The following is a 23,850-nucleotide window of genomic DNA, read 5'->3' as shown; positions in this document are numbered from 1 at the left end:
GATTCTGATTGCAAAACATCTGAGGATTGTCCTGGAATGTAAAATTCAGTAACTATTTTGTGAAATGAAAAAAAAAAAAACATGGGTATTATTGCAGCCGTTCACTGAACAAAAAATGTTTTAGTGTTCCATGAATGGTGGGTTTTGAATGAGCATGAACAAGAATGATGACTATCAAATTTACAGGCCTGTGGCAACACAATTTTTCTTTATTCAGAGTAAGATGTGTCAACATCCAGCATGACAAGAATTGTACAAAGTTCACAATTTAAAAATGAAATATCACAGCAACTTGTGATCTCACACACTTATAGCAAAATTAAAATGTCAACAAATCCATGCTGTGTAGTACAAAAATAAATTAAACTTCAGGTCCACAGAGAGCACAATAGTTTGTACAAAATCCTGTTTTTGTTCATGATTACTTAAATCAACCTCAAAATGAATAAGTGATAATAAATAAACTCTGATGAATTCACAATCATTTATATGAAAATTCTAATATGTGACACCTTTTGTGTTCCCTATGTAAATAGTCACAGATAACTTTTCTCAAATTTGATATTATGTACTAATGGTAGATGAGCAGCCGGTTTGTGCTTTAAATTCCTCAATTGTACTGATAATGAGAATTAATTCAAAAACTGATACTAGGTATTACTCTACTGAAAGCATTACTATATTGTCAAAAAGCTGCAGACACGATGCTGTGGAGAAAGGCATACTGTATGCAGTCATTGACGATGGAGCCCTAAAAGAGGATGTAAAAGTACAATAGACAAGATCAGGTGAATGACAAGCACCTTTGCATTAGCTCTCAAGAAGGCCAATTCTGAACATGGTCGCTAACAACTAATACCACAACATAAAGAGGGGCTGCATACAGACATGAAACTGCATCACCTCATTCCGAGCAGAAGAGTCAACTAGAAGAGTGAATGTCCCACTCTCCAAGCCTAATGGGAAAACAACCTCTTTTTACTTATTTTTTTTGAACCTTTAATTGATTGACTATTTAATTTGTACAGTGATTAGATATAAAGTGCTGCTGGGGATGATTTAATATTCATATAACATACCAAAATGAAATAGCATCATTGTTTGACCCTTTGATAATACAGTATTACTTGTATGGTTATAATCGTAATTTCTGATTCAAATCCCTGTAGTCTCTTTCAGTGGTACTAATTCATCACCTAGTGGCTCTTAGCAGTTATTTGCTCCAATCGTGTGCAAAAGGAACACCTGGAAATTGCACACCGCCGCATGTTAGGATACTATCTCTAAGACAAGTGCAAATAGTCTACTGGCAAGTGGGGACAATGACCCTGTAAGACCCGCTCTCTCTCATACTTTAGTATAAATACTCTTTACAAAACCTTTGTCACCCTCCGGTAGGCTCTCAGGTACTGTTTTAGTTTCTGTAAAAACATCAAAACATGGAAACGAAGGTGTCCCTTATGTGCAAAATTGTCTGTAAAGAGAGTGGAACTCATAGAGCATTTCATCTTTAAAACTGAATGTCCAACTTTTTTAAATACTTTCTTTGTACTTAAAAGATTTATATAAAACATTTATTTTACATATAGTAAAAAGATTAATTTGTTCCTCCACCCCTATGTTTATAAACAAGTCATTGCATATACCCAAATATTTTTTTCCTGTTGATTGCATCCCATTTCTATAAACATATGATTTAGATATATATTGCTGAGACATTGCCCGATTCTAGCAACAGAAGTTTCGAAATTTGAAACAGAACTAACTACTAAATGCTAGAATGAGTCCTGCGTACTCTATTGCCATTAAACATCACCAATGGGTATCTACAAACACAAAATATCAAGAGTGAATAGTACTTTCTAGATAATGGGATTTTCACCATTGGGTTTCCGTGTCATGATGTTTACAATAAACTGTTACATTCATACAAACATCAAGTCAGTTTCTTTCCATACTCATTTCCAACACATAAAAATGCCCCCACCTATAGCTACCAAACTTTAAAAAAGAAGACAAATAATTTTTCAAGCATTGTTAAAAATAAAGTCATTTGCAACCAAGTCTTGCTATTCAACAATCTGCAAACAAGAAAAAACAAACATCTTTAGGATTCCAAAGTCTTCCATTGAGGAAAACATCATTGAAAAGTAGCTACCTCCGTGCAGTTCCCCCATTTAAATTAAAAATTAAAAATTCACTGTCCAGTGCAGCTTTTTCATCTAAAATGCTTCATCATCAAGCACTGTCTTATGTTATACAGCTTACTGTTCAGAAATATACACAAAAAAATGTGCATACGTGAGCAGTTAAAAACATTACATCACACTATGTCAGCTCATACAGTATGAAAACGTACAAAAGGTGAATGTTTTCAAAAACTATTTTGTCATTTATTTATTTTTTTCTTCAAAGCAAGACCAAAAAGAAAAATCGTTATGAATTTTTCTAAGCATAACATTTCTTTTTTTTTTAAGAATGAAAATCAATATGTAACACTGTATGATATGTTACAGCAGCAAACCATGAGGCATCATCCTATCATGTCACTTCTAGCTCTTTCCTGCGAATGTTGATTTCTTTCACTCCTCTTTGAGAAGATGCTCTGTCATTTGCTGGGCTTGGTAGCATGCTGGGTTACGCTTGGATTCCTTGCACTGCTTGTTTGATGTTTTCCAACAGGGCTTTGTTCTCTGGACTCTGGTAATGCTCCTGGTTAGTGTACATGTCTGTTAGAGTGGTCACATAAGCATCAAAGTTCTGATCGCTGATCGGCTCCTGTGGAATATTTCAACAACAGCAGAAAGGTGAGATCATAAGAAGAAGAGATGATGAACAGAGAACAGAAGACAGGTCAGAAAATAACTCTCTAAAATCACCCATTGAGGAGCTAAGACTTACAAACAGCTGTTTTAACAAAAAATCTAACCAGAGTTAATAAAACCACTTGAAACAAACTATTCTCTAAGCTAGCCCCGTGAAAGTGCCTTTCATATTTGATTGCTCTAAAAATAAGGTGTCTAACCACAGGGGAACGGCTGATAAGTGGTGGTCTTAGACAAAGATGATCAACACAGAGAAAGACACAGTGACGTTCACATTGGGAAGAGAGGGTCATGCTGCAGTGTCTATACACATTTTATGTTTATACACTTTGCAACCAACAAGTGCACTTTTACTTGGCTAAAACAAGATTTTGCCATTCAAATAGATGATCATTGAGGTTAGAAGGACTCTAATAAAGGAAAATTCAGGATTGGATGGGAATCAGGAAGACTGGGGAAAATAAATGGTCATATGAATGAAATAAAGATGGACATGGGAAAGACATGAGGACATGAATGGGAGAGTTTCTGAACCAGACAGAGGACTAAATCTGCTGACTCTATTATGGTGCCTTTGATGATACTATCATTATGGCCCTGTGTTTTGATGATACTATCATTATGGCCCTGTGTTTTGATGATACTATCATTATGGCTCTGTGTTTTGATGATACTATCATTATGGCCCTGTGTTTTGATGATACTATCATTATGGCCCTGTGTTTTGATGATACTATCATTATGGCCCTGTGTTTTGATGATACTATCATTATGGCCCTGTGTTTTGATGATACTATCATTATGGCCCTGTGTTTTGATGATACTATCATTATGGCCCTGTGTTTTGATGATACTATCATTATGGCCCTGTGTTTTGATGATACTATCATTATGGCCCTGTGTTTTGATGATACTATCATTATGGCCCTGTGTTTTGATGATACTATCATTAAGGCCCTGTGTTTTGATGATACTATCATTATGGCCCTGTGTTTTTATGATAGTATCATTAGGGCCCTGTGTTTTGATGATACTATCATTGGGGCCCTGTGTTTTAATGATACTATCATTAGAGCTCTGTGTTTTGATGATACTATCATTAGGGCCCTATGTTTTAATGATACTATCGTTAGGGCCCTGCGTTTTAATTAAACTATAATTCAGGCCCTGTGTTTTAATGATACTATCATTAGGGCCTTGTGTTTTAATGATACTATCGTTAGGGCCTTGTGTTTTAATGATACTATCATTAGGGCCCTGTGTTTTAATGATACTATCGTTAGGGCCTTGTGTTTTAATGATACTATCATTAGGGCCCTGTGTTTTAATGATACTATCATTAGGGACTTGTGTTTAATGATACTATCGTTAGGGCCTTGTGTTTTAATGCTACTATCATTAGGGCCTTGTGTTTTAATGATACTATCGTTAGGGCCCTGTGTTTTAATTAAACTATAATTCGGGCCCTGTGTTTTAATGATACTATCTTTAGGGCCCTGTGTTTTAATTAAACTATAATTCGGGCCCTGTGTTTTGATGGTTCTGTCATTAGGGCCCTGCATTTTGATGACACAATAATTAGGGCCCTGTGTTTTGATGGTATAATAATTAGGGCCCTGTGTTTTGATGGTATAATAATTAGGGCCCTGTGTTTTGATGGTATAATAATTAGGGCCCTGTGTTTTGATGGTACAATAATTAGGGCCCTGTGTTTTGATGGTATAATAATTAGGGCCCTGTGTTTTGATGGTATAATAATTAGGGCCCTGTGTTTTGATGGTACAATAATTAGGGCCCTGTGTTTTGATGGTATAATAATTAGGGCCCTGTGTTTTGATGGTATAATAATTAGGGCCCTGTGTTTTGATGGTATAATAATTAGGGCCCTGTGTTTTGATGGTACAATAATTAGGGCCCTGTGTTTTGATGGTATAATAATTAGGGCCCTGTGTTTTGATGGTATAATAATTAGGGCCCTGTGTTTTGATGGTATAATAATTAGGGCCCTGTGTTTTGATGGTATAGTAATTAGGGCCCTGTGTTTTGATGGTACAATAATTAGGGCCCTGTGTTTTGATGGTATAATAATTAGGGCCCTGTGTTTTGATGGTATAATAATTAGGGCCCTGTGTTTTGATGGTATAATAATTAGGGCCCTGTGTTTTGATGGTACAATAATTAGGGCCCTGTGTTTTGATGGTATAATAATTAGGGCCCTGTGTTTTGATGGTATAATAATTAGGGCCCTGTGTTTTGATGGTATAATAATTAGGGCCCTGTGTTTTGATGGTATAATAATTAGGGCCCTGTGTTTTGATGGTATAATAATTAGGGCCCTGTGTTTTGATGGTATAATAATTAGGGCCCTGTGTTTTGATGGTATAATAATTAGGGCCCTGTGTTTTGATGGTACAATAATTAGGGCCCTGTGTTTTGATGGTATAATAATTAGGGCCCTGTGTTTTGATGGTACAATAATTAGGGCCCTGTGTTTTGATGGTATAATAATTAGGGCCCTGTGTTTTGATGGTATAATAATTAGGGCCCTGTGTTTTGATGGTATAATAATTAGGGCCCTGTGTTTTGATGGTACAATAATTAGGGCCCTGTGTTTTGATGGTATAATAATTAGGGCCCTGTGTTTTGATGGTATAATAATTAGGGCCCTGTGTTTTGATGGTATAATAATTAGGGCCCTGTGTTTTGATGGTATAATAATTAGGGCCCTGTGTTTTGATGGTACAATAATTAGGGCCCTGTGTTTTGATGGTATAATAATTAGGGCCCTGTGTTTTGATGGTATAATAATTAGGGCCCTGTGTTTTGATGGTATAATAATTAGGGCCCTGTGTTTTGATGGTACAATAATTAGGGCCCTGTGTTTTGATGGTATAATAATTAGGGCCCTGTGTTTTGATGGTATAATAATTAGGGCCCTGTGTTTTGATGGTATAATAATTAGGGCCCTGTGTTTTGATGGTATAATAATTAGGGCCCTGTGTTTTGATGGTATAATAATTAGGGCCCTGTGTTTTGATGGTATAATAATTAGGGCCCTGTGTTTTGATGGTATAATAATTAGGGCCCTGTGTTTTGATGGTATAATAATTAGGGCCCTGTGTTTTGATGGTATAATAATTAGGGCCCTGTGTTTTGATGGTATAATAATTAGGGCCCTGTGTTTTGATGGTATAATAATTAGGGCCCTGTGTTTTGATGGTATAATAATTAGGGCCCTGTGTTTTGATGGTACAATAATTAGGGCCCTGTGTTTTGATGGTATAATAATTAGGGCCCTGTGTTTTGATGGTATAATAATTAGGGCCCTGTGTTTTGATGGTATAATAATTAGGGCCCTGTGTTTTGATGGTATAATAATTAGGGCCCTGTGTTTTGATGGTATAATAATTAGGGCCCTGTGTTTTGATGGTACAATAATTAGGGCCCTGTGTTTTGATGGTATAAAAATTAGGGCCCTGTGTTTTGATGGTACAATAATTAGGGCCCTGTGTTTTGATGGTATAATAATTAGGGCCCTGTGTTTTGATGGTATAATAATTAGGGCCCTGTGTTTTGATGGTATAATAATTAGGGCCCTGTGTTTTGATGGTATAATAATTAGGGCCCTGTGTTTTGATGGTATAATAATTAGGGCCCTGTGTTTTGATGGTATAATAATTAGGGCCCTGTGTTTTGCAGTTTTTCATTAAACTGTACCCTCTTCTTGTCAGATGGTCCAGCACTATCCTCAGACAATTGTTAAAAAGACAATTGTTTTTGTTTAATTCCCATTTCTGGATAAAGCTTAAAATACAGGACAAAATCTTGCTATGTAACATGATTGCGAAAAACAGAGGTCCAGTCTTTCATACAGTGCATTGATGAGGAAACAAGGAGAAGGATTAACAGAAAGAAAAGCAGTGTTAGATTAAGAAATGATGAATGATTGTCTTACTCTCTGATGCATCTGTAAGCAGCTGTTATTTCTAATGGAAGCCTCTTTGTGTGCCAGCGGTTTCTATGGGGGAAAGGTTAGTTACTGTTAGTTGCTACCTAGTTACTGTTACTCTCTCAGACAATCCCTAGGTGGTAGCATTTGAGCTACAGCACCAACAGAACATCTGACACAATTGATATGTGAAATAAACAGAGGCAAAACATAAGAAAACATAGCGAATTGGGCCAGCAACTGAATCCAGCTCACACCATAGTCAGAATGATCACAGCCTCTGGAATGATATTGCATTGTGTTCACACACAAACGTTGCACGTTTTAAGATAAGGAGATAGAGTTTTAAGAATAAAAAAAATGCCAAGATTTTAATTTGTGATTGACACAGGCATCATTCATCGTTTTTGGACCAGTGCTATTTTTTAATTTTCTTCTGAAGACTATAAGAAAACAATCTAATGGATGCTTATGGAGAAAAGCTGTTTTTGACATGCCTTAAATACATGTAGCACTACAGTAAATACAGACCTGCAATTATAGCATGTACTGTCCTATGAAAATCCATGATAGATCCACAAGTAAGTTTGTTGAATTTACAAATGTAGTAGCCTATAGCTATAGACCGAGAGCCAAAGTGGTAGAGACTTAAGTTTTCATTTCAGTGTTAACATGTGTCAGATGTCAGTACTTTACTCAAGCAGTAAAAATCTTTAGGTGCCGGTACTCAGCTCTGGTGAACTCCTGCCAAAGTCAACTGTTAACACCTTTGTTTGAAACTGATTGTCTAATCGCTCTATAATTCATAACACGCGCATCATATAATACTTCCCCTATTCACTTTGGCTAAAATGATGAATACTCTTATTTTTCATTGATCTAGGCTCAGAAAGCCCCTGCTCAACTCAGCATGCACAACCACTGGAACCGTATGGGCTTCACAGAAATGAATAGATAAATACTGTACATAGATGAGTATGTAAATGAATCAACTCATATGCTACAGTATGTTTGCTTATAGGAACTTGCCCGATTGCCGTTCTTGGTGTTCCCTTACCATATGAGGGAGCTGGATATTAGCTAAACTGTTAATCAGTGTCTGGCTGAGGCTGGCCAGCTCATGCAGGAGAGATTCATTTTGATGTTCAATCACCTTGTTTTCTTCCTCTATTGACTTCAGATTAGACTCCATTGTGGTAATCTAGGGAATGGGGGGAGAGTGAGAGAAGAAGAAGGTTACCGTAAAGGTAGTGCTTCTTTACCTCTGGTTGTTACAGTGAAGCACACAGGGTGCAGTTCACAGTTCACATAACACGGGCAGCGGCCTACCTCAGACATGTCACAACTCACTGCTGATTGGCTGGCGTGCAGCCATGTCTATGACATCATCACACGGAGAGATGGATGTACCCGCAACAGAGCAACACAGGTGAAGAGCAATGAAGCATGGACACATGATATTCAACACACTGACACTCACTAAAATGTACTGAAAGTCTGTGGGGTGTATTCCAACAAATATGCCATATGCCTCCAATGCACATACAGTACAATTCAGTTCCAAAGATGTACTACAAGTTGTAACTTTTCTGGTAACCTTTTTAGCAGAGGGTAGATTCATTTAGGTGTATGCTGTACAACAATGAAATACACACTCCATTGTAGTACACATTACCATTATATGAGTGCTGACAATAGATGCGCCACAATGGGTAGAAACTGAAAGGTAAGCATGAAATGAGTAAAATCTTCAAGTAAACAGGTGACATATAACTACTGACTTACCTGTGTTCTAAGTTTGATCATATCTGCTTCCACTTGTGAATTTGATTCACTTAAATCTTTGATTTCTTCATCCAGCTGTTTAATTTCTTCCTCATTTTCGATTCCTTAAAAATATTATACAGTGAACAATTATTAGACACCTGCCACCCACCCCGAGCCCAACTACATATTTCAAGTGATGTGTCAGTGGTGGGTGAATGAGATGTGTGATAGAAGCAGAGGGATGGTCTCTTATACACTAATTGTCACTGGCTAGTTTGCTAGCTCAAAGGATGTATGGCAATCCTGTACCCTTTAATTCAGATTGGGGTTCCACTCAGTAGCTCATTACGCATACACACTCCTGATTGGTTCTTTATGTCAGATTAGGATTCTACTCAGTGGCCAGTTACCGAAAGGTTGCTAGATCGAATCACCGAGCTGACAAGGTAAAAATCTGTCGTTCTGCCACTGAACAAGGCAGTTAACCCACTGTTCTTAGGCCGCCATTGTAAATAAGAATTTGTTCTTAACTGACTTGCCTAGTTAAATAAAGGTAAAATAAAAATAAAAATGACACATACCCAATCCTGACTTGCTCTTTATGTCAGATTTGGATTCTACTCAGGAGCTCATTACGTGTACCGACTCCTGATTGGCTCTTTATGTCAGATTGGGATTCTACTCAGAAGCTCATTACGCATACACACTCCTGATTGGCTCTTTATATCAGATTGGGATTCGACTCAGTAGATCATTACACACACACACTCCTGGTTGGCTCTGTATGTCAGATTAAGATTTCACTCAGTAGCTCATTACGCATACACACTCCTGATTGGCTCCATTGTGTGAGTGAGCAGTGACAGTCATTACCGTTGCTGGTGCGCTGTTTTATCGTTAGCATTTCAGACAGTCCAGACAGTCTGGCTTTCTTCATGGCAGAGGTGGCACGCGGACAGCCCGACAAACTTGGGGAAAATATGAGAAATATTAGAAATTTTTAGACATACATACAAATAGTGCATATTTTATTTAAACACACACAAAACCTGACTGGATGAGTGAAGCATTGGCTCCACTAGCTTTCACAGATCCCGTCAGATCAGTGATTACTTCAAGGAAGGGAGAAAGCGAGGATGATCAAATATTGATACAGAACCCAGACCCACCTCCGATGTGTGAGGAAGCTCCCACTGACGTGACCCGAGCCGTCACAGCCCGGGGTGGGACAGGACATGCCGTCTGTCTTCCCAGCCTTCCATGTGAACTGGGAGCCATTCATGTAACCGTCCTTCTGCCGCTTGGCCGCTAGGGGGCAGCCTGATGCACTGCGGTGAGATGCATACTTCCCTGTCACATGACCCTGACCGCCACAGCCCGGGACCGGACACCTGTGAAGGGCGTAGGGATGGTCTAGTTATTCTAATAACCAGGGTCAAGAGTTTTTTCCTGACAAGGACCCAGAAGTTTTCCTGCTCAGGATGCATTGTCAGGAAGAATTGTGTTATTAATGACATAGTTATTACTATGACATAAGGTCTATATAATGTAAAGTTGGACCACATATAGCTTCATGGGTGCTTGAGTTGAGGAAATATAATTTTGTTTCAGTGAATGCAGTATGACTTTGTTTGTATTTTGAGTTACAGTGTGCAGAATGGGAGAGGATACGGTATCAGTAATCACTCTGACTTAAATATAAATAAAAACATCTTCAATCTGGTCTGATGTGGTCTAATCTGTCCCTTTGGCAGTTTATCACACTGACACCGACTACAGTCAGTCAACGTTAAATCAGCACTTGGCACTATGGCTAATCAGATGCAGTGAAGCTGAAAATGTTTCAACACAGAATATTTCCCCAGTGGGTTATTGTTACAACTCCCCTTGGTTATATTAAACTATCAATCAGGCTTATTATATTTCCAGAAACAGTCACAATCTCTTTCCGAAAATGGTCCAAACCCCCACACACAGTTCCAAATGCTTTCAGAAAGAGAACAGGTTGACTCTAAGCCCAATAACTTTTCTCCTCCAGCCAATGCTTATTTGGAGCAGTTTTTTGTTGTTGATGTTATTAGGATCCCCATTAGACGACGGCAGTGGTGACAGCTAGTCTTACTGGGGTCCGACATGTAACTAAAAAGACATTACAGACAAAATACTTTACAATTTACATACATTGAAAACCTAACATGTAGTGTGCATGTGTGTCCATCTATCAGTTACATGAACATGTCAGTACATATAGTACACACAACAAGCAGGTCAGATAGGGGAGAGGCATTGTGCCGTGAGGTGTTGCTTTATTTGTTTTTTGAAACCAGGTTTGCTGTTCACTTAAGATGGAAGGGAGTTCCATGCAATCATGGCTTTTAGTGAAGATAGATGTGTGGGAAAGCGACCCTGCCTCTGTTGGCTTGGCTGACCGTGGGAGATAGATCGACAGACAGACAGGCAGACAGACAGGCCAGGGTGTTGGTTTTCTCTCAGCACCACTGAGAAATCGATGAGAGAGCAGCCAGAAAAGCTCATTAGAGAGAAACCAGATCAATCTCTGTCTCTCTCTCCAGCTAACTATCTCTGTATATTTTTGTGATGCCACTACATAGGACAACCCTCATTTTCAAACCACTGGGGGTTGCCTGTCTCTGTTTCAATCTAAAAAGAACAGTGAGAGTTGGTTAAGGGCATCTAGAAATTGGGTGAGAGCTGTAGTAGTCTTTAAGAGGGGTTTGGCAGGCTAACTCTACCTGATGGGCTCCTGGTCCTCCTTGTCCTCTTTACTGTGTGTTATCTTCATTCCACTCTTCCTGGCCCGCGGACACCCTGATAGACTGCAGAGGAAAGACAACCATATCAATTGCAAATATTATTAATACAGAGAACTTCCTCTGAACCAGCCTGAGAGGTGTGTGTGCTGTCCACTGCCATTGTGAATAACTAGAAGTGTGTGTGTGTGTTTGGGTTTATTTTACCTTCTGTGTGATGCGTAGTTGCCAGTATTATGCCCAGAACCATCGCACCCCGGTGTCGGGCACCTGGGACAGAAAACACAGCGAATCAGGGCCTACAGCAACCAACAGGGCTTAAGGGACACAGTCAAAAACACACTCATTCTGTACCGTTACATCTATAATGTATTTCGCTGTATCAGTCAGTAGAGTGTACTCCAATTACGGGAAGGTTAAGGGAAAACAATAAAGGAAAATGTACTTAAATATATATACTATATATAGGCTATTGGAAATGATGCAGACAATTACATTGATAGAACCTACCATATATCTGCTGTCATGACATTGACCTCTTTGGGTATAGCAAGCCCTATCCCCCTATCCCTGCCTCCCCCTTTCCTCCTTCAACTAGGTTGCTGTGGTCAGAGAGACCTCATAAATTCCTGAGGATCTCCTCATGGACACACAGTATAGAGAGAGTAGATTTTCATGAAGAACAAAGGAAATCCTTCCACCTCACAGAACTTGAGGTACGAACAAATTTCATGTTCCGGAGAAAGTATAAAAGATCGGTGAATAATCCAGCTACGAACTGGTCCGTTTGTCACAACTTGGGGAAGCTCATGGGAGACGGTGTGGCCACATTATCATAACGCTGTTTATATAATAGCCTCAGATATGAGCTTTACATCTAATTGTTGTATAAGATGAATGAGTGAGTATGATACTGTTTGTATAATTGTGTAATATGATTTTGGACTGTTTAATGAAGAAAAATACAATTCCCTTTTGATTTGAACTAAATCAGAGGACCGCCCCTGAGCCCAGTTAGGGTCAGACATCCTGGGACAGCCCTTTTCGAACATTCCGAATAAAACCCCCACTCGGGTTTTCGATCAACAGACCTAGCTTACCTCAATTACGAGATGGCTAACAGTTGCAGACCATGTTTTTCTCCATTAGGAGGACAAAGGTTGTAGACCATTGCTGAATCTTTTAACCATACCACGTGGTTAAACTATTAGACTATCGATACCGACAGAATAAGAACAAGTCTTTGATGTTAATTACTAGTCTGCAGCTGGGAATTCGGTATCATTGAACGCGAAGAACGACAACTGCCGAAACATCCATTCTATAACGAAATGAATGAATGTCACTCTGAACTACCCACTATAACCAGGACAGAGAGAGAGAGGGAGAGAGACGGACAATTCTACAAGCGTAAATATATATATTGATTGCAATTGTTCCCGAATGAGTGAGTGTTCATGTGTAAAGGATTAGCATTTCAATTGTTATAATTATCACTCTGTAGTGACTTCTTAGTCGACCCCCACTTCCCCTTTTGTCTATCAAGCCGCCATGCCGGTTTAGCCCACTAGGGCACATTCTCCTATCATTTCATATAACCACATTTACCTTGTTTGTTTGTTTGTTTATGCATTTCTGTGAATTACTTAGTTAGTAATAAATAAATGATTTAAGACAATTGATGTATGGATGACTCATACTGAAGACTGGGTTCGTGCAGATAACCAACAATTTACGACGTTCGGAATGAGACTAACGTGAGGTAAAGTAAATAATTCATTAATTCGAAGACTAATTGATCAGATAAAATATCTGAAAAGTTATTTTAGGAAATGATAACTTTGTAATCTGAATATTTTTCCTTGGTGCCCCGACTTCCTAGTAATTACGGTTACATGATTAATCAGTCTAGTCGGGTAATAACTAATTACAGAGAATCTTTGATAAAAACTATCAGTCTTCACTTAACGATAGTAAAGACACGACACTGCACTATTAAAGCTGATATACCACATAAATAAAACATACATATTAATAACAGTCAGTAGAGTGTTTTTGCTTTGTCTGAGGAACTAAAACCAAGTTCTGAATTCAGGAATTGGGAATTCTACTTTTTTCACAATATATCAATAAAAGAAGAAACAAAAATAAAAATGAAACATCTCACGCCTTACTTGAGCTCTTGTGAGTTGGTAGCCATCATACTTCGAATGCTTTTGTCAGCTAAAGGACAGCCAGAGAGACTGGAAGAAATACCATGACAACGTTAGTGAGGCAAAGAAGAGAGAGGGCCCACCACTGAAACATAAAGACACAGAAACATGCACAGTACACACTGTACACACACTTACACACAAACACACACGTTGACAAGACTGGAATTGCAAGAAAGCCATGATGCAAGTGCAGGGGGGACTATGAGTCAGTAAATAAACGTGTTAACCCCTCTAAATAACTGCCTTCAGAAATAGCCTGTGTAGAACATAAATGTTTTGTTGACATGACATGTAAGTTCATTGATTACATTCCTTGACATAATCGGGTGTCTGGTAGGCCTATGTTTACCATGATGATACACATCACTTAGACACTATGTTGACTCAAAGGGTTAACTGTAATCATACTTAAGGGTAAACACAGAGATGTGCATTCTGTCTGCAGTAGTCCGAGAGCATAGTCGAGGTAAGTCACTCGACCACTGCCCTCACGCCCAGATGTTGGGCATCTGTCACCAGAGGAATAGACAGAATGAAACCAAAACTAGAGGAACATAAAATAAATAGGTTTGTTTATCCCTTTTATTGTTGGCTGATTTGTTTTTCATTGTTTCCAGTTTAGCTTGACTGTCTGCAAAAATGGTTTGGACTGTTCTGGACCCATTCTAGAGCGCAGCTGCAACATGATGAGGTCATCATGTTTTATTACGCTAAACCATCAACATAAGAGAAGCGTAAGAAACCAGCAAAACACTGGCTGAAGAGCTGTGGATCAAATGAAAAGCTGACTGAAAAAAATGTAGCATGCCATTAGCATGCCATACGCACGCACACACACACACACACACACACACACACACACACACACACACACACACACACACACACACACACACACACACACACACACACACAAATGCACACACACACACACAAACGCACACACACACACACACATCCTGTACAGGTCAGTCTTACGTTATCAGGTCCTTCTTGCTCTCTTTGCACTGGGCGTACTTGGGCTTGGTGCTGTGCATGGTGACATCATCAGAGTAACCTCGCTGCTCCAGCAGCTCCTGGAATGGGTCCAGGTCATTTGTCTAGAGAAAGAGAGGGATGGAGGAGAGAGAAAGGGTATATGAGAGAGAAGGACGGTGAGAAAGATGGGAAATGAGAGAGATTGGGATGAGAGGGTGAATAAGAGAGAGGGATGAGCGAGAAAAGAGGAGAGAGAGGGATGGGGGAGAGTGAAAGAGAGATACACACAGTCAAATAGATGGCGAGGACGGAGGGGGACTTGTTGTTCCAGTTTACACAGGATGGAGCTAGCATGCCATGATTTTTTACACATACAAAGGTGTTTATTTTTGTATTTTCAAACCGACCCCATTTAAAAGGAAACAAGCACTCATTATGATCAGGTGAGGTCAATAAGTGGGCGCGGCCAACACACCTGAACACAAAGTTTTGTTGATGCTGAGAATGGAATTCTCTGAACGTTACTAAAGTTTTCTTGTGTTTTTTATGGAAATGTATCTTAATGTTCTCAGGAACAATTTGAGAACATGACTTTAAATATAACCATGAGGAAACCTGTAGGAAACGTTATGCTGTTCCTTAACGTTCTCTGAACAACTTGAGAACATTCCCAATGTCAAACCAGTTGGAGAACGTTCCTAGATCATTACCAAAATGTTGTGTAACCAGGTTTAAACTTTAAGAAAATGTTCTGTTAAAGTCATGAAAGTAAAGTTTTTTTCTCAAGTTACGTAAATGTGCAGAGAATGTTCCATAGCTAAGCAAATATCCTGCACCATTCTCAAAAATGTGTGGGAACGTTGTATGCTAAATAACCATAAGACAACCACTCTCCCACCAAGCTTTAAGAAACATATTGTTTCCAGAACATTATCTGCTAGCTGGGTATGGATTGAAACTGACAGCTCTGACAGAGCAAGTACTGTAGGAGACAAAGGGCATGGGAGGCATTGCCCATCGGGCTGCCAGTGGCTGCCAGCACCAGTTTAGAGCTGTTTCTGGGCAGCCAGCAGGGTAGAAGAGGAGCACAAGGTAAAGGGTGTCCCCTATCATTTACATGTTTGTTTTACTATCCTTGTGGTGACCAAACAATTGACTCCCATTCAAAATCCTATTTTCCCTAACCCTTAACCCTATCCGTTAACCTTAATCATACACCTAACCTTAACCCCAAACCCTTTACCCTAAACCTAAACCTAACTCCTAACCCTAAACCTAACCCTAATTGTAACCCTATCCCCAATTGTAACCATAACCCTAATCCTCATCCCTAAAACTAAAATAGCCTTTGTCCTAATGGGGACTGGCGAATTGTCCTTGCTTTACTCTCCATATGAGGACTTCTGGTCTCCACAAGGATTATAAAACCCCTAGAACACACATAAACTAAAGTTATTACTCAGACCATCAGAGGGTGGATTATCAGCCTCTCACACACACTCTCTCTCTCACACACACACACACACACACACACACACACACACACACACACACACACACACACACACACACACACACACACACACACACACACACACACACACACACGCACGCACACACACACACACACACACACACACACAGAGAGAGCAAGAGAGAGACTGAGAGAGAGAGGGAGGGAGAGAGAGAGAGAGCGGGAGAGCGGGAGAGAGAGAGAGAGAGAGAGAGAGAACGTGAGAGAGAAAGAGTCAGAGCTGCCCTGGTGTTCTCAGAGCTTTAGAAGCAGCTTTCTTTAAAACACAATGGCACTTTCTATCTCAATTTGTATGCAAATGAGGTGCATGCCTGGCTGGGTGGCCGGCTGGTGGCTGAGGAGGCTCTGCCATGCCGTCAATCTGGGTTTTGGAGAGACACAGCACTCAGGAAGTAGTCATGTTATCCCTACCTATATGTACATAACTAACTCAATTACCTCATACCCCTAAACATCGTCTCAGTACTGATACCCCGTGTATATAGCCAAGTTATTGTTATTCATTGTGCATTTATTCCTCATGTCATTTTTTAATTTTTTATTCTGCATTGCTGGGTAAGGCCCATAAGAAAGCATTTTACTATTAGTCTACATCTGTTGTTTATGAAGCATGTGACAAATGCAATTTGATTTGAATAATACCGTCGACAACCATCACTGCACCAAGGGATCATAGGAGTGCCTAAGCCAATTTGTTCATGAGTTTTGCAAATCAACAGAAGAGTCTCTGACTGAGGAGACTGGAAATGCGGTTGTGTAATTAATGCAGCCTTTGAGGGTTGATTGAGTAAATAACTTCTTATCACAACAGACTGGAAACGTCAGGGCTATCTTGACAAGAAATCCTGGAGTCTACTCAGTGCTGCATATTTCTGGATTTAAGCTATCTATTTGCAGGACAATTTGCAGGATTATATGAGGAAAACCTCATAGTAATATTCTCTTTGTTGTGCTGCAGTAGGCTTCACTATGTTGTGCTCCTCAGTTTAACTGTGCCTATTGCCCTCAGCACAATGGAATCAGAATTAGGGAGCTGGCTGAGCGTTCTAATGCAGTACTTAACAGCTACACTAGATGGCACTCTCGTGAAGTCCCAGATGGCTAGTGTCTGGCTGCAGACAGGCTTTGTCTACAGTGCAGGCTGCCTGGTAAATGCTCTATTTTCCTGTGTGTACAGTAATGCCCCTAAAGACACAGGCAAATATATCTAGCAAAAAATTGAAAAATTGTTAGTTCCTCTACATTGCAAAAACGGGCACACATACACACACGCAGGCAGGCACAAACGCAGGCACGCTAACGTACACACACACACACACACACACACACACACACACACACACACACACACACACACACACACACACAAAAGTGTGTCATCTATAGTTTGGAAGGGGATCAACTCTTACAAGAGTGCCAAGTAGATTTTGTGATTCAATGAGTAGCTGTTGTCTTACTAGGGCAATTTAATTTAAGTGCTGTCTTTTACCTACTAGCCTACAGTAGTTTATCATTGCTGTTTGAACTGTCTGATTGCTCAGCACTTGTCATTGTGGACTTAGTTTCATGCTAGTTTCAGGCCTATTTGTGTAACAGTCTTGCTCATTTGTGGGCGTGTTGTATTATAAGGAGTGTTTTCTCCACCTCTGTCAGGAAATCATCAATCAGTGCTGGGATGTGTGTCTTTCACCTCTGCTAGGCATTTAGTGGTAGTACTTCAGTCTCCCCTGTGTTTTCAGCCGCAGGTGTAAGCAGAGGTTTTGTCACCAAATCAAATGCTGTTGCCGAAACAAAGATGTTCTGCCAAGTTGTTCTGAGTAGGTATATGAGGAAGGAAAGAGAGGAAGGCTCCACTAGACTCTCTCACTTGAATATCTTACCTAGTTATTTTCTGATGATCTCATTTTGCTCTTTTGTAGCTTTGGAAAGTATCTGTGTGTTTCCCATCCTAGTTTGTGCCTCTCCCTGTAGGTTTTACAGATGTTCTCCACCCCGTGGCTGCAACCCTTCTAATTTAGTGTACCTTGTGCACACAACCCATGTGTGATTCCTAATCTCTGCAGCGTTTGGAACTGCCTGTTGCCTGTCAGCCTGTTGCCCCTCAGTCCCTACACCTTTTGGCCCTGACAGAGACATGGATTTCCCCAGAGAACACTGCTACTCCAGCTGCTATCGCGTCATCTGGCTATCTTATAGTCCGAGAGCATCTGTTCTTTGCAGTGGTAGCACAGTTCTACTCATTTCTCCTAAGTGGAGATTTTCTATTTTCTCCCTCTCTCACCTGTCTATCTCTTCATTTGAATTCCATGCTCTTACTGTCACTTGTCCACTCAAGCTTAACACTGTTGTCATCTATCGCCCACCAGGTGCCCTTGGAGAGTTTCTTAATGAGCTTGACACCTTGATAAGCTAATTTCCCGATGATGGCTCACCACTCATCGTACTGGGCGACTTTAAACTCCCGACGCCTGACTTCAATTCATTTATTTCTACCTCTTCTTTCCACTCCTTTCTTCTTTTGACCTCACCCTTTCCCAGTCCCCTCCCACTCACAATATAGGCAATACACTTGACCTCACCCTTTCCCAGTCCCCTCCCACTCAAAATATAGGCAATACACTTGACCTCACCCTTTCCCTGTCCCCTCCCACTCACAATATAGGCAATACACTTGACCTCACCCTTTCCCAGTCCTCACCCACTCACAATATAGGCAATACACTTGACCTCATCTTCACTAGAGGCTGTTCACCTACTAGTGTCACTGCAACCCCCTCCATGTCTCTGATCACTACTTTGTTTCCTTTTCCCTCCATTTTTCCTCAAATCCTACCCACTTAGCCCCCACCCAGATGGTCATGTGCTGCCACAATCTTCACTCTCTCTCTCTCTCTCTCTCTCTCTCTCTCTCTCTCTCTCTCTCTTCTATCCTATCCTCTCTTCCTGCTAAATCCTTCTCCCTCCTGACTCTGCCTCTTCGACCCTACTTTCCTCCCTTTCTGCATCCTTTGACTCTCACTGTCCCCTTTCCCTTTCTTCCCAGCCGGCCTGACCTTCCTCTCCTGTTCCGTGCCTGAGTGACTCACTGCATGCTAACAGAACATGGATGCGGAAGGCTGAGCAGAAATTGAGAAAAATGTAACTTCCAGAGGACCTATCTTCTTTCCACCCGCTCCTCTCTAAAGCTGCTTTCTAACGCTTAAAATGTTAAGCTTCTGCCTCCAAACCTGCGAAACTCTTCTCCATTTTCTCCTCCCTCCTTAACTTTTTATGGCTGCAGGGGCAGTATTGAGTAGCTTGGATGAAAGGTGCCCATATCAAACGGCCTGCTCCTCAGTCATAGTTGCTAATATTTGCATATTATTATTCGTATTGGATAGAAAACACTCTGAAGTTTATAAAACTGTTTGAATTATGTCTGTGAGTATAACAGAACTCATATAGCAGGCAAAAACCTGAGAAATTCCACATCCTGTTTTTTTCTGGAGGTGGCAGATTTTCAACCAATGTCTCATTGAAATTACAGCGAGATATTGATGAGTTTTCACTTCCTACGCCTTCCACTAGATGTCAGCAGTCAATAGAACTTTGTCTGATGACTCTAATGTGAAGGGTTGTCGAATGAGACAGGAAATAGTCACCACAGCCATGAGTGGACCATGCTTTCACCAGGCGCGTTCACAGATGAAGGACTTGCGTTCCATCGCTCATCTGAAGTAATTCCAATTCTCCGGTTGGAACGTTATTCAAGATATATGTAAACAACATTCTAAAGATTGATTCAGTACATCGTTTGACATGTTTCTACTGACTGTCACGGAACTTTTGGACATTTCGTTACGTTATAGTGGATGCGCTTTGTGACTTTGGAATTGTTTACCAAACGCGCTAACCAAAGTAGCTAATTGGACATAAATAACGGACATTTTTGAACAAATCAAGCATTTATTGTGGACCTGGGATTTCTAGGACTGCATTTTGATGTAGTTCGTCAAAGGTAAGGAAACATTTATCATGCATTTTCTGGTTTCTGTTGACTCCAACATGGAGGCTAATTTGTCTACTGTTTTGAGCGCCGTCTCAGATTATTGCATGGGTTGCTTTTTTCCGTAAACCTTTTTCGAAATCTGACACATCGGTTGCATTAAGGAGAGGTATATCTATAATTCCATGTGTGTAACTTGTATTAACATCTACATTTATGATGAGTATTTCTGTTGAAACTATATTGCTATGCAAAATCACTTGATGTTTTTTGAACTGGTGAATCTAATGTGCCAATGTAAACTCTGATTCTTTCATATAAATATTAACTTTATCAAACAAAACATGCATGTATTGTGTAACATGAAGTCCTATGAGTGTCATCTGATGAAGATAGTTCAAGGTTAGTGATTAATTTTATCTTTATTCCTGGTTTTTGTGAATGTTATATTTAGCTAGAAAATGGCTGTGCTTAATGTGGTTTGGTGTAGACCTAACATAATCGTTTGTAGTGCTTTCGCTGAAAAGCCTATTTGAAATGGGACACTATGGTGGGATTAACAACGCGAATAGCTTTAAAATTATATAAGACACATGCATGTTTTAGGAATTGTAATTATGAGATTTCTGTGGTTTGAATTTGGCGCCCTCTATTTTCACTGGTAGTTGTCATATCGATCCCGATATCGGGATTGCAGCCATAACAGGTTAATCCTCCACCTCCTCCACCTCCTCCCTCTTGAAAAAAAGGTAGATGACATCCGCTCCTCTTTAACTCAGACTACTGAGTCCACTGTTCCCACTCACACAGAACTACCCCTATGCCTTGACCCCTTTCTCCCCTCTCTCTCCAGATGGAATCCTGTGACTAGTGATGTCCAGCTGCCTGTCAACCTTCCCACTCAACCCCATCTCCTCCTCCCTTCTCCAAACCATCTCTGGAGACCTCCCATTCCTTACTTCCCTTATCAACTCATCCCTGACCAATCCCTGACCAAGATGGCCAGAGTCGCTCCCCTCAAGAAACCAGCACTCCACCCATCTGACTTCAAAAACTACAGACTGGAACCCTCTCGGATTGGGGGAAACCTGGCACCATCCCTCTGCACACCCCTGGATTGCATCCTACCTGGCAAGTCGCTCCTACCACGTGGCATGGAGAAAATCTGTCTGCAGCACATGCTCTCAATACTGGTGTCCCCCAGGGCTCGGTTCTAGGCCCTCTTCTCTTTTCTTTTTACACCAAGTCACTCGGCTCTGTCATATCCCCCCCCCCCCTTCTGACACCCACGTGGCGACATGTATCTCTGCATGCCTGACAGGCATCTCAGCTTGGATGTCGGCCCATTACCTCAAGCTCAACCTTGACAAAACGGAGCTGTTCTTCCGCCCGCCTGCTCCAAGACCTCTCCACTCCATGGTGTCCCCCTCACAGAGTACAAAGAACCATGGCGTGACCCTGGATAACACCCTGTTCTCTGCAAACATCAAAGCAGTGACTCGCTTCTGCAAGTTCATCCGTCATCCGTCTCTGTCCTGGCACACCAATGGTGGAACCAGCTTTCCCCTAAAGTCAGGACAGCGGACATCCTGTCCATCTTTGGAAAACATCTGAAACCATACCTCTTTGACGAGTATCTTAAATAACTCTCACAGCGTCCCCAACACTTATTTTCCCACTAGCATTGATTTAGCTGATAAATACTTTTTTGAGGGAAAATGTACATGATATCATTGTGATGTATTGTCTAACCTAGCATTCTTAAAATAAATGCACTAATTGTAAGTCTCTCTGGATAAGAGCGTCTGATAAATGACTGAAATTTAAAAATATTGTTGAATATTGGAATGTATTTGGAAATACACTTGTAAAGTGCATGTAGTTGAAAATACTAAAATACAATGACTGAAATACACTCACATGCATTTAACCCAGATATTTGAAAATAATATTTGAAATAAGTATTTGAAAATACTTTCAAATTCTTCCAATAGAAGTTGATTCTTGACACATTATTTGAAAATACTAAAATACACAGAAAATACCCCAGGTCTGTCACACAGTATTTTGATGAGAAGAGCTATATAGATTCTACCACAATGTGCAAGCTATTTATTTGCATAATTCACAATAGCAGGGACACATAGTGGGCAGAGAGCATGAGCCAAAATAAACCCAGACAACTCTGTCTGCTGTACGGTGATGCTGATGGAAATTTAACATACAAATAATTCATTGTTTTCCTGGAGAACTCCTAATATGGCTTTCCAATCATTCAGCATGTACCTGAGATCTAGGCTGGTGTTAAAAATAACCTCTACTGAAATTGGAGTCTTTTACACAAAGGAATCAACAGAAAGGCCTTAGAGACAGATGGCTTGGGTTGAACAGATGTGAAAAACCGTAGGTACTGTATTGAATGCCAAATGGATGGGTGCTACTGAAATGCAGAGTAGGGGGAGTTTGACTTCTATATGAAGGCCTACGTGAAATGTAAAATGTTTGCATTTATGCAGTTTGTTTGCATGGAGGAAATTTGAATGCTGAAGTCTAAATGTTCTTTGAATATTGAGGTACTGTGAAGCTAATGTTATGGAAAGTCATTATCATTAAAGGTAGGATAACCTCATCCGACAGTAGGAGTTACAGTTTAGAGTAGTGATCATCATCATCATGCTCCTCATTCTAGTACCTCTTTGCTGTCCTCGTCGATGCGTTTGATCTTGGTGTAATCAACTGGCAGGTCCCAGCAGTCATCCCCCATGCCGTAGCGCATCAGGGCCTGGCGCTGGGGCGACATGGGCTCCAGGGGGGTAAGCACTGCACCCACTCCATCCCCCAAACGCTGCTTAATACTCAGGTCTAATGTCCCGTTCTCATCTACCTCTAGGTCTGGGTTCTGGAGGAAGAGATAGAATATAGACAGGGAAGGAGGGTGGGAGGGAAAGTAGTAATGATTGACAGAACAAAGGAAAGAGAGGGGAGAAGGAAGGCAAAACAACACTGGGCTCAAATACCTATTATATAGATGTGATTACATAACTCTCCTAATATTTCCCAATAGTAGTAAATGCATAGTGACTGGTGGGAGGGACATGGTCATCAGTAGTAAATGCATAGTGACTGGTGGGAGGGACATGGTCATCAGTAGTAAATGCATGGTGACTGGTGGGAGGGACATGGTCATCAGTAGTAAATGCATAGTGACTGGTGGGAGGGACATGGTCATCAGTAGTAAATGCATGGTGACTGGTGGGAGGGACATGGTCATCAGTAGTAAATGCATAGTGACTGGTGGGAGGGACATGGTCATCAGTAGTAAATGCATAGTGACTGGTGGGAGAGACATGGTCATCAGTGTTAAATGCATGGTGACTGGTGGGAGGGACATGGTCATCAGTAGTAAATGCATAGTGACTGGTGGGAGATACATGGTCATCAGTGTTAAATGCATGGTGACTGGTGGGAGGGACATGGTCATCAGTAGTAAATGCATGGTGACTGGTGGGAGGGACATGGTCATCAGTAGTAAATACATAGTGACTGGTGCGAGGGACATGGTCATCAGTAGTAAATGCATAGTGACTGGTGGGAGGGACATGGTCATCAGTAGTAAATGCATGGTGACTGGTGGGAGGGACATGGTCATCAGTAGTAAATGCATGGTGACTGGTGGGAGAGACATGGTCATCAGTGTTAAATGCATGGTGACTGGTGGGAGGGACATGGTCATCAGTAGTAAATGCATAGTGACTGGTGGGAGAGACATGGCCATCAGTAGTAAATGCATGGTGACTGGTGGGAGGGACATGGTCATCAGTAGTA

At 40.6% G+C, this 23,850-nt stretch overlaps 1 protein-coding gene across 6 annotated transcripts in view; it reads right to left on the bottom strand.

Moving 5' to 3' along the window:
* Positions 1-194: 194 nt before the first annotated feature.
* The window catches only part of LOC139375333 (myelin transcription factor 1-like protein), a 163,522-nt gene continuing 139,866 nt past the window's right edge, over positions 195-23,850 (bottom strand). For 4 of the 6 annotated variants that reach the window (XM_071117017.1, XM_071117016.1, XM_071117015.1 and 1 more), the window contains 11 exons: positions 22,718-22,924; positions 14,507-14,628; positions 13,487-13,555; positions 11,520-11,582; positions 11,295-11,378; positions 9,711-9,932; positions 9,415-9,509; positions 8,560-8,663; positions 7,832-7,975; positions 6,781-6,843; positions 195-2,778 (listed from right to left, as the gene is read on the bottom strand). In XM_071117017.1, the coding sequence (XP_070973118.1) occupies positions 2,638-2,778; positions 6,781-6,843; positions 7,832-7,975; positions 8,560-8,663; positions 9,415-9,509; positions 9,711-9,932; positions 11,295-11,378; positions 11,520-11,582; positions 13,487-13,555; positions 14,507-14,628; positions 22,718-22,924 (1,314 nt within the window). In that variant the 3' untranslated portion in view covers positions 195-2,637. Of the gene's footprint in view, positions 2,779-6,780; positions 6,844-7,831; positions 7,976-8,103; positions 8,152-8,559; positions 8,664-9,414; positions 9,510-9,710; positions 9,933-11,294; positions 11,379-11,519; positions 11,583-13,486; positions 13,556-14,506; positions 14,629-22,717; positions 22,925-23,850 lie in introns of all 6 variants that reach the window. The other 2 variants (XM_071117020.1, XM_071117021.1) reach the window with 2 other exon arrangements.

This window comes from Oncorhynchus clarkii, chromosome 19 (assembly GCF_045791955.1).
Source record: "Oncorhynchus clarkii lewisi isolate Uvic-CL-2024 chromosome 19, UVic_Ocla_1.0, whole genome shotgun sequence".
Lineage (NCBI taxonomy): Eukaryota > Metazoa > Chordata > Actinopteri > Salmoniformes > Salmonidae > Oncorhynchus > Oncorhynchus clarkii.
The sequence above is the reverse complement of the archived record's forward strand: the minus strand, read 5'-3'. Positions and strand labels throughout refer to the sequence as shown.